Source organism: Coptis chinensis, chromosome 4, assembly GCF_015680905.1.
Source record: "Coptis chinensis isolate HL-2020 chromosome 4, ASM1568090v1, whole genome shotgun sequence".
Classification (NCBI taxonomy): Eukaryota; Viridiplantae; Streptophyta; class Magnoliopsida; order Ranunculales; family Ranunculaceae; genus Coptis; species Coptis chinensis.
The window spans coordinates 56,954,399-56,970,650 of NC_141459.1; the positions used below are offsets into that span (position 1 = coordinate 56,954,399).

At 35.6% G+C, this 16,252-nt stretch overlaps 1 protein-coding gene across 20 annotated transcripts; it reads left to right on the top strand.

Annotated features, from left to right (window-relative positions):
* The first annotated feature begins 29 nt into the window (after positions 1-29).
* LOC147504118 (eukaryotic translation initiation factor 5A-2-like) lies at positions 30-8,852 on the top strand. 20 transcript variants are annotated; one of them, XM_086557208.1, is made up of 15 exons: positions 34-255; positions 434-1,574; positions 1,671-1,714; positions 2,359-2,585; positions 2,714-3,061; positions 4,122-4,222; positions 4,310-4,461; positions 4,844-5,280; positions 6,104-6,174; positions 6,342-6,513; positions 7,284-7,413; positions 7,715-7,837; positions 7,998-8,054; positions 8,176-8,247; positions 8,329-8,852. In XM_086557208.1, the coding sequence occupies exons 11-15, from the start codon at positions 7,354-7,356 to the stop codon at positions 8,431-8,433; spliced, it is 417 nt and encodes a 138-aa protein (XP_086413334.1). In that variant the 5' UTR covers positions 34-255; positions 434-1,574; positions 1,671-1,714; positions 2,359-2,585; positions 2,714-3,061; positions 4,122-4,222; positions 4,310-4,461; positions 4,844-5,280; positions 6,104-6,174; positions 6,342-6,513; positions 7,284-7,353; the 3' UTR covers positions 8,434-8,852. The 20 variants fall into 20 exon arrangements, 2 of the variants coding, with proteins under 2 accessions (XP_086413333.1, XP_086413334.1); XR_015192986.1 differs by lacking the exons at positions 7,284-7,413; positions 7,998-8,054; positions 8,176-8,247; positions 8,329-8,852 and adding an exon at positions 5,956-6,029 and having other exon boundaries at positions 30-255; positions 2,704-3,061; positions 4,844-5,094; positions 5,204-5,280; XR_015192982.1 differs by lacking the exons at positions 7,284-7,413; positions 7,998-8,054; positions 8,176-8,247; positions 8,329-8,852 and adding an exon at positions 5,956-6,029 and having other exon boundaries at positions 30-255; positions 2,704-3,061; positions 4,844-5,094; positions 5,207-5,280.
* Positions 8,853-16,252: the final 7,400 nt, after the last annotated feature.

Sequence of the window (16,252 nt, forward strand, 5' to 3'; positions counted from 1 at the left end):
AATGTTAAGAAAAGAGGAAAAGTGATTCTTTTCTCTTCATTCCCATCTCTTCGGTTTCTCATTTTTTTTTTCTCATTACAATCAAACTACTACTCTCATTATTTTAATTTTGGGTTTCTCCCCGTAAGACCAAAGGTAAAAAAAAAGTAACCAAAAAGTTGAATGTAAAATCATTAGAGAAGAGCTCGGAGAAGAAAGTGCCATGGAGGAAGACCACTCTCTTTATCTCCTATCTACCTTTGGATCTTATCAAAAGTAAGTTTATGATCCTATAATTTTGTGTTCATCTCTCTCTTTATAAAAACCACACACCTGGGGCCTTTTTACAGTTGAAGTCATAAAATATAATTTGTTTCCAACGTCGATGTATCTGCAATGTTGAATTTGATTATCTCTTCTTTTTCTGTTTCCCCTTACTCATGCATTATTTCAGGGATATACCCATGGATTATGAAGACAATGATTTTCACAGTCAAACTTTCCAATTAGCCGGTGAAGAGAACATCAAGTTTTCTCTAGGTTTGCACTAATATTCACTTCCCAAATTTGCTTTGGATGACAGCCTTCAAATCCACTTGAGATTTGATAGATAAGTAGACTTAGAGGATTTACTCGGCATTCACGGTCAAGAAGAGAACCACTGGATTTAAGATTTCTCGCGTGAAAGTAGTGGGTTAGAGTTCAGCTCCAGTGCAGTTGAATCTTGCTCCATTTTTAGGCTTAACAATGTTTAGTCAGAGGCAACTTCCTCAGAATCGGTTGATTTGCTCTTAAAATCGGTTGGGCAGGATGATATGAAAATAATGGAGCAACCTATTATTGAAGAGTCAGATATCTGTGATGGGTTGGATTGCTTAACCAATCAAATGAAGCACAACATGGATCAAGAGGCATCCAAGACAGAAAATGTCACATGTGTGGACTCTACATCACCACTTGAGTCTTTAGATAGATTCTCAGGATTAGATATGGGTGCCATGGATTAGGTACCTTCCATTGACTCTAACACTCTAGAAGGTGAGGGTGAAAGGTCTGTTGATGGAGGTTAAGGAGCCTTAAGTGTGATTGAAGAGGAGTGTAGGGAAAGTTTAGTTAGCAATGAAAACCTTGACGTAGCAAAACTGAAGGAAAACACAAATTTGTTTGATAAATCTGAAGGAAATACGTCAGCGGTGACTTCTCAGTGTATGGATGTTAATGCCTCCACTGCTCTTGTGCAGACTTTTGTAAATGATGGAGTTGGGAACTGTCATCAAGTCCCGCAGAGGGCCGGAGATTTGGGAAAAGGCGATGATTCAATAGTGGGAGATCACCATGTTCTCAGTAGATTTGAAACTAAACTCGATCCAATGGGTTTGTTTTTTGCATTTTTTTTTTATTCATTTTGGTGATACGGGGTTTTGTTATTCTATTTTATTTATTTATTTTTAATGTGTAGGAAACAGGAGAAGGTTTGAAAGAACCACAACTATTTGTGTATAAAGATGAGAAGAGTAATAATAATAATAATAATAATATTTAGTCTGTAGTTAGGCGTGATGTGAGAGGCAATACGGATACAATACATACTAATGGTTGGTGTTTTTGGTACTTTATTTACTTGATTAGTTGTTGTTAGTGGTGAGCATTAGTTTAACTAATCACTTGGGGTTGAACTTTTTATTCTTTAGGAAACAGTCGAGGTGGATTACATTTACACCCAATCAAAGAAAAGGTATGTTTGTTCTTTGCATTTGTCATTTTGTTAATTGGAGTACTAGGCTGAACGAAGCAAATCATGAAAGCTCTTATGATGGATTTGATATATATACAATGTACTATTGGTACTGGTTTGGCAAATTGTTGAAAGGGAATGAGAGATGTGTTACTAAGCAACTATTATATATCTCAACAATCAATATTGATTAGAAAACCAAAGTTTGCGGTGCGTTTGAAGTTTGTATTGGGAGATGTGTTTGAAATGATGAAATCTGTGGTGAGTGAGGAGATAATTTTAAGTAAAATTTAAGATTTAAATATCATGATGATGAAGTGAGGTATGAAGTAACAACAAGAGAGCAATGAATAAGCATATACAGGATAAGTAAGACGTTCTAACACGTTTACATGTAACAAATGGATTCTATTAATTAAAAAGAAGTTACATTCAAGTTTCACATTCATCGGTTGAAATGGTGGCCCAGCATATATCCTGAATGTATTTGACTTGGGCTTAAATAATTAAAGTTACAACGTCTGAAAAGAAATTAAGTGCTGGGATTTTTTAAATTGATATTTGATTGCTACAATTTTGAGCGGAGGAGATGGCGTTGTTTAGTTTAGCGGTCTACTTACCAACTATTTTGATTTTGGATGCAGGTACATAATCAAATAGTAGGAAAAGTAAGTAATGGGCGCTCTCAGCCCCGGACAGTAAGTGATGAAAAAGTAAGAGAGATGAAAGATCAGGTGATCAGGGCCAAGGAGTACTTGAATTTTGCACCTCCAGGCAGCAATTCTCACTTAGTAAAAGAGTTAAGATTGCGGATAAAAGAGATAGAACGAGAAGTTGGTGAAGCATCCAAGGATTTAGATTTGTCAAGAAGGTATGCTAATGCTTAGTCTAATTGAAAAGATGTTTTCAATTGTAAGTAAGTAACCAGAAAATGAGTAGGACAAGAGATAAATTTTTGAATCATCTATCTAAAACCAGAAGATTGTTAGTGCTTTGCAGAAAATGAAATCCATGGAGGCTGTCCTTTCCAAAGCAGGTCGTATTTACCCTGACTACTTTTCCATGGCGACTAAACTTTGTGCAATGACCCATAATGCTGAAGAACAGGTCCATACACAGAAAAACCAGAAGAGCTATCTTGTTCAGCTTGCTTCAAGGACTACTCCAAAAGGACTGCACTGCCTATCCATGTGGCTGACTGTAGATTTCTTTGCTCTGCAACCTGAAGAGAGGGTGCTTCCAAACCAACACAGATTGCACAAACCAGATTTCCATCACTATGCTGTCTTCTCAGACAATATCCTTGCATGCGCTGTGGTTGTGAACTCTACTATCTCTGCTTCTCGGGTAAAACTTTATCTTTATTGTGAACTTTGTTACAAAGTTTTCATTTTGCACTTTGGTCTCATGGTTTTTAGTACTTGATAGTAGCTTTGTGTCCGTTGAAGAAGAAGAGTAATACTAAAAAACGATTATAATATATTAAAATGTTGGACCTCGACGCTTTTGCTAGATCTCTGAACTTGAAAGATCAAACTTCTGAAGGATGTGTGGATCATGATCACGACAAAAATATGGGTAACCCATCCAGTTAGGTGGAGAAGGTTGAATCTATGCCGCAGGTTCCAGAATTGAGTAGTGATTCTAATTTCACCCAGAATACGGGTGACAGCGGTAAAGATGAACATATTACTTCTTCCAAAGAAATTGACATGGTTGATAAATATATCGGAAATCCACAAGAGGCATCGTTGTTGGTGGTGGGGGGAGTAGATACTGCTGAAATCAATGGCAGTGCTTATGGAAATCTTTCCATGCAGGGGATACCTATTTGTGTTTAGACAGCACAAGGGTGTAGTAACTCTTAATCGCTTTTGGAATAGGATGGTTTGCCAGAAAATATTGGTCAGCAAACAGGCGCTCTAATTTCTGTAAGTAATGCTGAAAGTTTATCAGTGGAAGAACAGACAGTGTCTCAAGGTCAAGGAAACGAAAGTAGTGATGTTCATTTCGAATATTTAGTCAGCTTAGTGAAGGAGGTGGGCTTTTCAGATTATTAGCTTTGAAGAAGTTGGTTTGCGTTGATGCCCTCCTCATTCATTCTCTTCTTCTATCTTTTTAATTTTATTATTATTTTTGGAGAAGATTGGGGGAGGCAACTGGAAGGCTGAGAGCCTGAGAAGGTTGCATTTTACAAATTTATACGGAACTCCGTTGTTTTTTACATTAAAGGCTTGAATTCTGTGTTTGGTGAGATTAATTGTAATGAATCTACTATTCTACTGCTAATATATACTAATAAAAACATCTACCAGTAAAAAAAATAAAGATGTCTGTATGTGATGATATTGATCGATAACTTCCTAAAATTTTTGATCTAATTGTGTGCTCTGCTTTGCATTTATAGGAGACCTACACCAGTAGAGGAAATCCTGACAATAGAGATCAGACCAGGTTGGAAAAAGGGAACCAAAATCACTTTCCCAGGGAAGGGCAATGAACAGCGAGGTGTGATATCGTTTAGGGTTACATTATTAGTTGATTTTTTCCTTTTTGTTTCATGTTTCTAATGTCAGTCGACGTTGTTGGCCTTAGTTGTCAGCTTGGTGTGAATAGGGATTGTGGCAGAACTGCTGAGGTGGTCAAACAAAAATTTGAAATTGGCAAAAAGATTGGAGGTGCACAAACGTCACGGGTTGCACGCTGAAAGGAGAATTTGGTTGACGGATCGGCAAACCGGAACTCCCGTAAGTTCATCTTTATGTTGAGTGTCTATTTATTGATTTCCTTATGCTAAGTGAACTTTAATGGTACATATTTCTAAATGATGGGATTTAAGATTGATTTTAGAACATGTTTTGTGTTGGGCAGTTTAGTGTTGAATATGTGGGGTTTTATTTTATATACATATAAAACCTTGATGGAATTTGGTGTTAAGTTCTTATTGAGGAATTTTTATCTTTACATGGTTAAGTTCATCTTGATGACTTTTCTTAATGGTTCATTGTAAACTCTATTACTAAACAGTACCACAAACCTCAACCATAGATAGTCGTGAAATCCAATCAATTATCTCTGCAGTGTACACAATAATCTATCTACTAAAAAGCAATGGTGTGGGGGCTGCAGGGACTCCATCCAATGGTTGTCATTGTATTTCACAAGTTGTGATACGGCACTTTCAAGTTCATCTAGGTGGTGTGCTGCATTTCTAAGCTAATAGTGGTTCCACAATATCTCTTCTTCTCTAATTTAGGGTAAAAAAAAGAAAGAATCATTTCTTTCTCTACTCTTTCGTCTTCAACACCGCAGAACCAGTCTTTCTATAATTCTATCGCAGATCGCTGGTACGGCTCCCTCCCCATCTATGGGGTTTAAAGGTTATTCTAATTACTCTAAATTATCCTCAAAATGTTTGGTATCCTCGCTCACTCCATTTTAAGTTCCCTCTTCTTCATTTTTTTCGTTTGGTTTTTACTTTTTCTTTAGCAGGAATTTGGTTTATGTGAATGAAGGTGAAGGATGAACACCATGGGGTCCCAAAAGGTGTTTTGGGGTTTATTCAGGTATGATTTTTTGAGAAAAAATTGAAAATTTGATTGCTATTACCATAGATTTGTAGAACATCCTATTAAAACTTAATGGTAAATTCTGTAAACTAATAATTTGGGAGAAAAATGTCAAAATAATAATAATAATATATATATATATATATTTATATTATAATAATATTACGGTAGTGATTTTGCAAGAAATATCAGTATGGAATTTCAATGTTGTTGATCCTCTCTATTCTTTTAAAAACTAAACACATAACATAGACAAACATCACGACCATAGATTTATCGTGGATGTGAGAAAATGAGATCTAGGCGAAGTCCAAAGTTCTTTAAAAGCATTTGTGCCGTTAGCAAGCACTTTTCTTGGAGTGACTTCACTAACTATACATCTTCCTCTTAGCACATAATTAAGGGGTTCCAGTCCCAATTTTGTCTCTCTAGCTTTTGTTTTTCCATTAGAGCGCATACATTTGTTTATATCTCAATAATTGTAGTATATAATGATGAAGCTTCTTTTGACAAGAGTACAAGATTATGCATTGATTCCATATGGGTTTTTCAATGATATTATCTGGGAGTCACAATCTTTGGTTGTGAGTCTCCTATTGGGTATTTTTTGCTGGGTTACACTGTCAGCTTCAGGATAATGCTCAGCATTTATTTCTATTATTTTTATCACAGATCAACGGTTACAATTCTGTAGAATTCTTTTCTCTGACCAACAATAATGTAATTGTGGAAGGTTTCTCATTAGGGTGAGTTTGTGTATTTGTCATAGACACAGCAAAAGTAACATTTTTTTTGACTAATTTTTTTTTTTTTCAAACAGGCAGTGAGTGCAACTCGTCAAGGTTAACTTTTGATGGTGTTGACTTGATGGGTGAAAGACTAGCTGAAGTGGTACTTGAAATTAACCTTATTATTTTCTATAGTGCTTGGTTTGATAAGGTCCTTGTGTTAATGTCATGTCCAAGCTGCTCAACTTTGTTATCTTGAACGTGATTTGGGATTTTTTACTTTTTACTTGGAGAAGTTCTGAAGAGGAACCTTTCTTGTCTCAAATATAGGTATTATCAGTTGTTAAGCGTAGGCATGGAGCGCAAAAGATATCCTTTGTGGCTCACTCTTTGGGTGGTTTGATAGCAAGGCATGCTATTGGAAGGCTGTATGAGCCTTCTCCCCAGAGTGAATCCTTGGTTCTTACTGGCAACTTGAGTGAAGTGCATTCAAGTATATCAGGTAACTCGCAAGAACGGCTTTCATAAGGAAAAATTGCTGGGTTGGAGCCATTAAATTTTATAACTTTTGCAACTCCTCAGCTGGGTTGTGTTGGATGTGTTAATTGGTAGTGTATTTTTCACTTTGTAAATCAGATTCGGTGTCCACTAGCTTACATGCTATTGTTTAGTTTTCGTTTGTCTCCTGCAGCTCCGCTTCGTGCCAAGAAAACTTCGACTATCACTTTGTTGTTGGTTTATTTTTTTTGTTTGGGCCATATATTAATCATCTTTGCAACACTTAGTTATTTAACTAATAACAAAACCCTTTGGAATGTGAATTCTCGTAAAAACTTCGACAACTAAGGTAGGTTTGTATCTGTTGAATTTGATATTTGATTGGGTACAACTTAGTTCTGACTTACAGGGGGGTCATGTAAAGTATATGTGCTTTCTGTTTTCATGGTCTGCTTATTGCTTATAGTTTTGATGCCTTGAAATAGAAATGAATATAATCACTCTGAGGATCCATTGAAAATAAAGAACCACACGCTCCATTTATAATAGGATAGACTGAACCTTTAAGCTTAGGCCACCTTCTTCATTTCCGCTATTAGTTTAAGTCTTAGTGCTTTATGTCACAATATCTAATCATCCATGATATTATTATGAATATTTTCTTGATGTTCTGCACAAAGAATGAAGGCTGGACTTGATTTGTTTAGGAGTAGTTTTACCCAATAAAAGGCAATTCTGAATGGTTACGTTTCATCATGTTTTCTTCGTAAGTAGAAGTTTTTCTTGTGATTGTTGCTGAAACAAAGGTCGAGTAGGTGCTTCTCTAGAAGTTAAAGTGCAGGGGATGGCATTTATTAGCGTTTCTGTGATTATACAAGTTTTGATCAGAATTCCAAAACTTATGGTATGTTATTGTAGTATATTGATTTCTTACTATGAGTTTGTCTTAATCTGGATGTTGATAGTGTCAGGCCCCAGGGGTTGGATTAGAAATGGTTTGGCAGAATGTTTAGTATAATGGTGGTGGTAAAACCAGTTTTAGATGCATATTTACCATAAGAGCTAAAACCAGTTTCTTGGATTTGGAGGTTGTGGTTTAGGGTTGTATGTCAATGCTATAATACAAAGACAACTATTTTAGGTCTTCAGCCTCACATGCGATCACATGGATCAACTCACTCTATTGGTGCTTTTTGTGTAATCAGGTTGTTGAGGTTTCCACCTCAAAAACTGGCAAGCATGGCCATGCCAAGTGTCACTTCGTAGCAATTGACATATTCACATCAAAGAAGCTTGAAGATATTGTGCCCTCATCCCACAATTGTGATGTAAGTTCATAATTTGATTGTTTTCTCGATCTATTATGCTCTCATTCCTTGCTTATCATAAAATCCTGTTTTTCTTCACCATTAGCATATGAAAGCATATGAAACTTTGGATGGTTGTTTTTCTTCACCATTAACATATGAAAGCATATCTATTTTCCAGGTTCCTCATGTTAATCGTACAGACTATCAGTTGATCGATATTTCTGAAGATGGCTTTGTAAGTTATTAGTATTATACTATTATCACATAATCTAAGTCAGGAAAAGTGCTTTCTCCCTTTATCCAAGATAATTTTAGCGTTTCTTATTAGCTAAGTGACTGAGGTTGGGTCCTTTCAGGTGAGCCTGTTAACTGAGAATGGGAACACCAAGGATGATCTGAGGCTTCCTGAAGAGCCACTGCTCACCCACGTGTGTACTATTTCTATTGTCCTCTCTTTGAAAGACTGATTTTTCATATTCTTTGCAACTAATTCCTTGTCATTTTTATAGATTACAGAGGGGTTTGCTGAAGGAAAAGATCTGGTGGTGATTGTCATGTCTTCGATGGGAGAAGAGCAGATCTCAACTCTCAAAGACATTGGCCCTAAAAACTAAATTCTATTCAGCAGCCTATGTGCCTACCTGGTGGAGTAACTATGTGGAATAATTACTTTGTCTTTTGCTTCTGTTAGATATATGTCCCACTACTATGATCAGGTAGTTGAGCTGTTAGACTTGTTTCTGGGTTTCTGTAAGGATTTAACGAAAGAAGACATGAATTGATGGTCTTTAGAGGGGCCAGATCCAGAAAAATCTTTCTTTATGGGATCAACTTGAGTTTAAAACCTTGAGTTTAAAACCTAAGTCTTTACCTTTAATATTGAGTGTATACTCATTTGGTATTTTATTTCTCAGTGTCATTAAAAGTATGTGCCTTCTCATGGAGCAACTTTTTTCTTTTATTGCTCATGTTTTACCGAAGCCATGTATAGCCGTTGGCAATAGCAGGCACCTAAATTTGCCAATGGCTGATAGCAGAATACAACTTATTCTCTCACCAGTCGCCACTGGGCTCATAGATGCAATTGAATCTTTCCCCTAGAGTTGCTACAGATTATAGTGATATGTTGCCATATATAGATCGGGAATGTTTGCTGTGGATGCTTCGAAAAATGAACGTCAGAATAAAATGAGGGTAATTGACGGTCGTTGTCAGAAACATGTCTTCAGACTTTGTATCTTAAATGTACTTTTTAGAAAAATTACAGTTAAGATGGAATCGCGTTCACTTTGCAAGAAACGTATGATCTAGAGCATGCTATGAAAGAACCCAGATCATAGATTGACCGTAAGGCACGTCGAGCGTCGAGGTAGTGCCGTAGGCATGTCGATGCCTCATGGGCAGTAGGCACGGGCATACCTTAGTAAGTACAATAAGACCACTTGACTTACTGCGAATTCCATGCACATTTGTAAGTTGGTACTCACCTGTCAGCTACCTAGCTCGGCGACACTGCGTACTTTATAATTTTAGTTATTTTGTGTGTGTATCAAAATCAAATCTTCTATGTTGACATTGCGTACTTGAGAATCTTAGTTATTTTGTGTGTGTATCGAAATCAAATCTTCTATGTTGAAGCTTTCTATTGTTTTGAACCTATTAGTTAATCGTATTTATACTTTGAATCTACAAACTTGGTGAAAACTTTTCTTCTAAAAATAGTTCTCTTTCTTGGCTCAACATGTAGTTATGCTATTAGAATTGGGACTCATCAACTTGATTGGAGTGAATTATTCCACCTTCATTTAGCTGATTTGCGTTATGTGTAATTGAAATGTAAAAAGTTGGTATATATATATATGCTTTTGGGTTATGTTACACGGTTGAAGAAATTGCTTAAACTTGGTGTAGATTATAGTAATAATAAATTCCACTTAGTGATTTTTGTCTTTGGCCTGAATATATGCTTTTGTGTTTATAATCTTTTTAGTATAATTCATATACGATTTGTTCACTGTATAAACATACCAACAAATTTTGAAACTCTAGGTTTCAATAAGTTAGTAAATTTTAGAAGTTTACGGACATTGCTGAAATTAGGGGTGACTTCGGATCGGATCGGATTAACTTCCTTCGGAATTTTTCCAAATTTTTTTCGGAACCTAATATGCTAGCCAAATCCGATCTAATTTTTTTTTTCAGATTCAAAATATATTTCCAATTTCGGAAATTTCGGAATAACTCGGAAATTTCAGAATATTTGGTAAATTTTCACTGATCTCTTTACTTTCAATTATTTTTGGAATATCATACGCCAATGTTCATTGTAGGGAGAGAAAGCCATGCCCACAGCTGCACATCACCATATGTACCAACAAACGCTGCCACTAGTACATCACGGTCGACAAAATTGGCATCCTGGTCTTTAAGACTTCCTTTGCAACTTCTGGCGAACTAAATATAATACCAAATTTGCTCCCTAATTGAACCTTCATAGCCGGACCATATTTCATAGATAATTTAGCAAAGCTGTAGTTTCAAAGGCTAGTTTTTATCCATTTTGTGGCATTGTGGCAGGGTGAAAGACCAACTACTTTGCATCAAATCACCTTAGTGACCTTACATATAGTCTGATTCATCTCATTCCATCAATATCAACATTTCCCTGCCGCAAACTGCTCGGGTTACGATGACAAATTGTATTCCTTTATATGCTTCAAATTAAAGCCATTGTTTCAAAATTTCCCAAACTTACTCACCACCTTAACTTACCTCAAACAAGTGATCCAAGAAAAAATGAGAAAAAGAACCCTAAGAGTAAGAGAGAGTGACTGTTTCATTAGGGTAAGCACATTGAGTGAAATGGTTTTTTGAGTGTGGGAAGTCATAGAACAAAAGGTGCTCAATAGATGGAGTAGTTATCCAAAGTAGATCGAAAAATGTGGGAGGAAGTGTGGTTTGAGTAGTTGTACCTGCTGGAGGTGCTACTCTACACTGCTCAAGGACCTTCACTGTGTGGACTGGAGCCATGAGAAAGAGAGACTGTAAGGCCTAGTAAAAAAGTGAAGTGGACATACCAGTGATACCAATGTACGACCTCTTGTACTATGCTAGAAACTTCCCATAAACCTCCACCAACAGCAAGCATTGCATTTTGTTGAGAGGGATCTGCAACACTCAATCCAGAAACAACAAAATGATGTATACTCAAAGTGGGCACTCAGCAAATAGTTATAAAATATCCAAACTTACCCCATAAAAGGAATCAAGAACACCTTTTTGAAGACAAATTCTAGAAGCCCAACTATAGAAAAAACACAAAGGGGCAACAAGGATGAAGATATAGTAAAAACTAAAAAGGGTCCTGTATAGAATTTATAATAAGAGACCTCCAAGTCTTGAGCTACACCTAAAGTTGAAGTTAACCATTCATAGAAAGAACCCATTCAGGAATGCTAGCCTTTACATAACTTAAAAATACCAAAAACAATATCAAAATCCACCTGAACAATTTTGGATCAATTCAATATTTACTATGGCAGTATGATATTGTACAAAAATTTAAAACCTATTCAGCCAATGCAACGTCCAAGAAACCATCACAAAATTACAATGTTATATTAGCTAATGTATAATTGATTTACTCTTCCTATTTATCAAAAGCATCCAGCAGCACCAACGACCTCCATAGATATTACTCCTATTAGTGTAGCACCTGAACACACAAAATTTGTATAAGAATCTACAAACCAAAAAAATATGGATGTTGAACTTAAAATAAAAAACTATACAAAGTAAATATAGAGATTAAAGAAACGAGTTATAAAACTTACAATTAGGATGACTGCCCTTCCAAAATATAATCAAGTAGTTGATCCAATTGACAAAGATCCCAATTCATGTAAAACAAATATAATGACAAAGCAAAACACATAATAAGTTTTAGTAAACAATAATAGAACAAAAACAAAAACCAAAATCAGGTTGAGCACAATATACCTTCCTCAATTTGTTCAAGTGCAGCAAGATTTTCTTCAACCTCAATTGATGACAATGCGGTTCTTAGCCAATCTTGAGCACACACCAAACTTTCCACAAATTTTGGAGTCAAAGAGCTTCGAAATGGATCTAGAATTCAGCGGGCAGTGCTAAAAACACATTCGGAAGCAACCGATGTTATATGAATGGTTAAAACATCACGTGCCATCATAGCAAGTGCATGATAAGTTGGAACCATCTCTTTCCACCAAGCTAATACATTAAAAACATTTTCATCCCCTTCTACAACACTATCACCCAAGAACTTATCCAAATCATTTAAAGCTTCACTAGCATCCTTCTTCTTCAACTTGCCCTTAAACACATCTTTAGACAAGAGACGCTTATTCACCTTCCCAATCAGATTACTCCCATCATCATTTAAAATGCTAGATGATTCAATTTCTTCATTGGAAACATATTCTAGTTTATAATGGTTATAAAGATGAGTCATCAAAGCTTTTAACTCATCACGGAATGTCTCCACCAATTTCTCCCTTGCCTCATCATCATCATGACCAATTCTTACTAAGTGTCATACCAAAACTCCACATATTGCATTTTATACCATGGATCCAAAACTATTGCAACAATCAAAATCTGATTTAGAGTTTCAAACTTGCAATACTTATCAAACTTTAAATTCATTTTCCTAGCCATATCACAAAAAAACACATCATCACTAGCTAAATGATCCATGATTAGATCTTTAACTTGTGTTAACTCATCAAAATACGTGTTAAAAGTAATATATTTGGAACCGGAAATACGTTTTGTTAGATCATAAAATTCTTCTAAGAAAGCATGCAAAGCTTTTAGTTTCATCCAATCAATATCCCCCATTACACCCTGCTTATTTACATTACAATCAAACCTATAATTTGGATCACACTCATCAAACTTATCGAAGACCTTCTCAAAATCCATTGCCACATTTATCATTAAATAGGTTGAATTCCATCTTGTTTTGACATCTAAACACAATGACTTCTTAGAAGTAATCATCTCCTCCACACAACACTGTTTAAACACTTGCAAGCATGAAGGACTACTCCTCACATACTTGACACTTCGACGAAGGCGTATGATTGTATCTTGAACCTCCGCAATTCCATCACCAACAACAAGATTAATAACATGCGCAAAACATCTCACATGAAAGAACTCACCACCAAACAACAACCCATTTCTCTTGTTCAATCTCTTTTCAAGTCCTCAACACATGAATCATTATTTTTTGCATTATCAAGTGTGATGGTCATTAAATTTTTTATACCCTACTTTAATAGACACCCCTCTATAGCTTTGGAAATGGCTTCACCAGTGTGTGGGTGTGGAAGCACTCAGAAATTGATAATCCTTTTGTGAAGCTTCCACTCCTTGTCGATAAAGTGAGCGGTTAAGACCATATACCCCATATTTTGGATTGAAGTCCACAAATCTGTTGTGATGCATACCCTAGAAGGCACCAACTTCATACACTCTTTCAACTTGATTCCTTCTTTATAAAACAACTTTAAGCAATCCTTAGTTATGGCTGTTCTACCAACCACATGAAACTTAGGCTGAGCTTCTTCACAAAACAACCTAAAACCTTCATACTCTACAAAACTAAAAGGGAGTTCATCGACAATTACCATTACTGCAAGGGCTTTGCGACACTTTTCTTGGTCAAACCTCTAATTAGAAGGCTGGCCTTGTTTAAAAGTAAGTGTTGTTTGAGTTTTGTCTCCTTCATAACCAAGAAACTCTCTACATTTCTTAAGATGATTCCATAATTTGTTGGTTCCATGAGATGAAGGTGCAGTAACCGGTTTATGACAATAGTTGCAAATACCTGTGCCACTATATTTGTTGGTTCCTCTGATAACTACTTAGTAAAGTGATTCCATACAGCAGAAGGTCCATGGTGTCCAACTAACCCAGACTTTGGACCTATCTTCTGCTTCTTCTGACTTATAACATCACTACTAGGAGTACTAGCTACTGGACATGAGTTTTGCTTCTTCTGACTTATAACTTCATCACTACTAGCTACGGGAGTATTGTTCTCACCCATGGCTGACATATATATATACCTGCACAAGCATATATTATTTCAAACAATTAAACATTTAATTTATTCAATGTCTTCTATAACAAACACTGAACATCATTGTCGAACTAACATAAATGTTTAATGGTTGTACTATAATAAACAAAGAAATAAACGAAAATATATTTTGTACTGAATACTGAAACTCGAGAAAGAGAACGAAATCAACTCGTCAACAACAAAAGAACAATAATACCAATGCCCAAAAAGATCAAAACGGAAAAATCATTAGAAAAATTCTATTTTTTTTCGATAAAGGAAATTAAATATGTTACAAACTATAGAAAAACACATTACTTGATCATAATCTCCTTCTAACTTGCAACATTAGTTGATCATAATTAAAAATCAGATTCTGACTTGGTGAAGGAGAGGAGGGGCCGAGTGGGGAAGAGATGGAGTCAAGTAGAGGCTAGATTATATTTTTGTTTTGTTTTTGAAAGAAAATAAAATGAACCGTAGAGATCTAATCAAGTGGATAGTGAGAGAAGTACATATTTTCGGAATAAATTGGCAATAATATCGGAAATTTTGGATCGACTATATATCGAAACTTTCGGATCGTATCAGTTTTTAGAATTATATCGGAATCTGATCCAAAATTTTTTCGGAATTTTTGGAAATCGGAAAATCGGCCCATGAAAACTACACCCAGACCAATTTCGGGTCGGATTTCGGAAAAATCGGAAATTCGACAAAAAGAGACACCCCTAGCTGAAATCATTAGATTTATAAAAACTTAATATTTCCTATTTGAATTTATGTTTTGTCGTGAGGAAGGTGATTTCTGCTACTGAATTTGCATTTTCGTTAGTTTCTGAATTATTATTTGTGACTTGACTGTTGACATAATTTTCAACTTAAATGAGTAAAGAAATTTTTTCTAACTGAATTAAGTTCATCCCAAAGATACTCAGTTAATATTGGAGTATCAATGGATTCAATGGGTTGTATTCTTGATGGTTTCTTGCATATATGTGAGTATGATGCATTCCATTTCATAATGCAGTTACTATACGAGAATCATTCCCTTTGACAATTGCTAAGTTTATGGTTGTATATGGGGCCCAGTTTCAAGCCAACGCCCAATGCATGAACACTCATAAGAAGAACGTACTTCCATAGATTACCCACCCGTCTCACTCTACCCGCGCCTAGCTGCTTGCGAGTAGATGGTTGCAGCATACCAGCTATTATAGTGGAGGACAAGTCAGAGCGACCTACTTCTTTTTGTTATTAATTAGTGTACTTTAATTCTTATATTGATGTAATATCCTATGTAGACTGAGTATGCCGTTGTGCCGCATATGCCATTGTAACTCCATTTTGGATGATTGATTAACAAACCAAATGACTCATCTCTGGAGTGTATGTCTCATTCTTCCAATTCAATACCTACGGTTGCATATTACCTATTTACCTAACGGTTGGATACTGATTTCAATGAATATCATAGGTGCTTTTGATGCACTAACCTTTTATCTTTGTTGTTGCAACGTGCACTTGCTATGATGAGAGGCTCAAAGTACGTGTTATTTGGAGCTATACTTAAAAATTTATTGCTTAGGTATGTCTGAAAATCAAATAGGAATGGAGTTCCATTCAATTCAAAATTTAAACGGATGCCAGTGGGTCTGCTCAGACATAATGTCAATTGTAAGTGTGCTCACCCAAATTATGTTTACACTTTTTGGCAAGTTTTGTTTAACATCGCGTGCATAGCACGTGCATCTTGCTAGTATGTATAGATATGCATTTAGGCAATATTAAACCACTCATAAGGTAATATATATGCTAAACAGGCCACTTGTATATATATATATATATATATATATATGGTTAGGCTATAGTGACACCCTTATTTTGCTACTCTTATCTCACACCCCTCCTAGTCCCTCAAATCTCATCCTGAGATCATCAGATCTAATTCTGATAAAAATTGTGAAATTTCAAAATTTTGAACTATTTCAAAAACTAAAAAATGAAAAAAAGTGAAATTTTTGTCAAACTCATCTCGGTCTTCTTCTTATCCACTCCAAAAACTCTCAAATGAGTAACATTTCCAAACCAATAGTGATTAAAACGAAAATCACTTCTCTACAGGCGTGTTGAGCTAAGACACCTCATTATAATTTGATCAAATTCGGTTTACTTCTTGCCTCTCTACAGGTAAATGTCAATCTTTTAGTTATTTGTTTGTTCATTGTTCTTATAGTGACTAAGTTTGTTTGGTGTAATATGATTTGATCTTTTGAAGTTAACCATTCATACATTTGCGTGTAAGTTTGTTTATTGTGCAA

Bases quoted from the DNA above. Each gene is read 5' to 3' on its own strand.
- LOC147504118 (XM_086557207.1), top strand. From the start codon at position 2,437: ATGAAAGATCAGGTGATCAGGGCCAAGGAGTACTTGAATTTTGCACCT. The intron at 2,586-2,703 runs GTATGCTAATGC...GAAGATTGTTAG, and splicing joins GATTTAGATTTGTCAAGAAG to TGCTTTGCAGAAAATGAAAT. The intron at 3,062-4,121 runs GTAAAACTTTAT...TTGCATTTATAG, and splicing joins CTACTATCTCTGCTTCTCGG to GAGACCTACACCAGTAGAGG.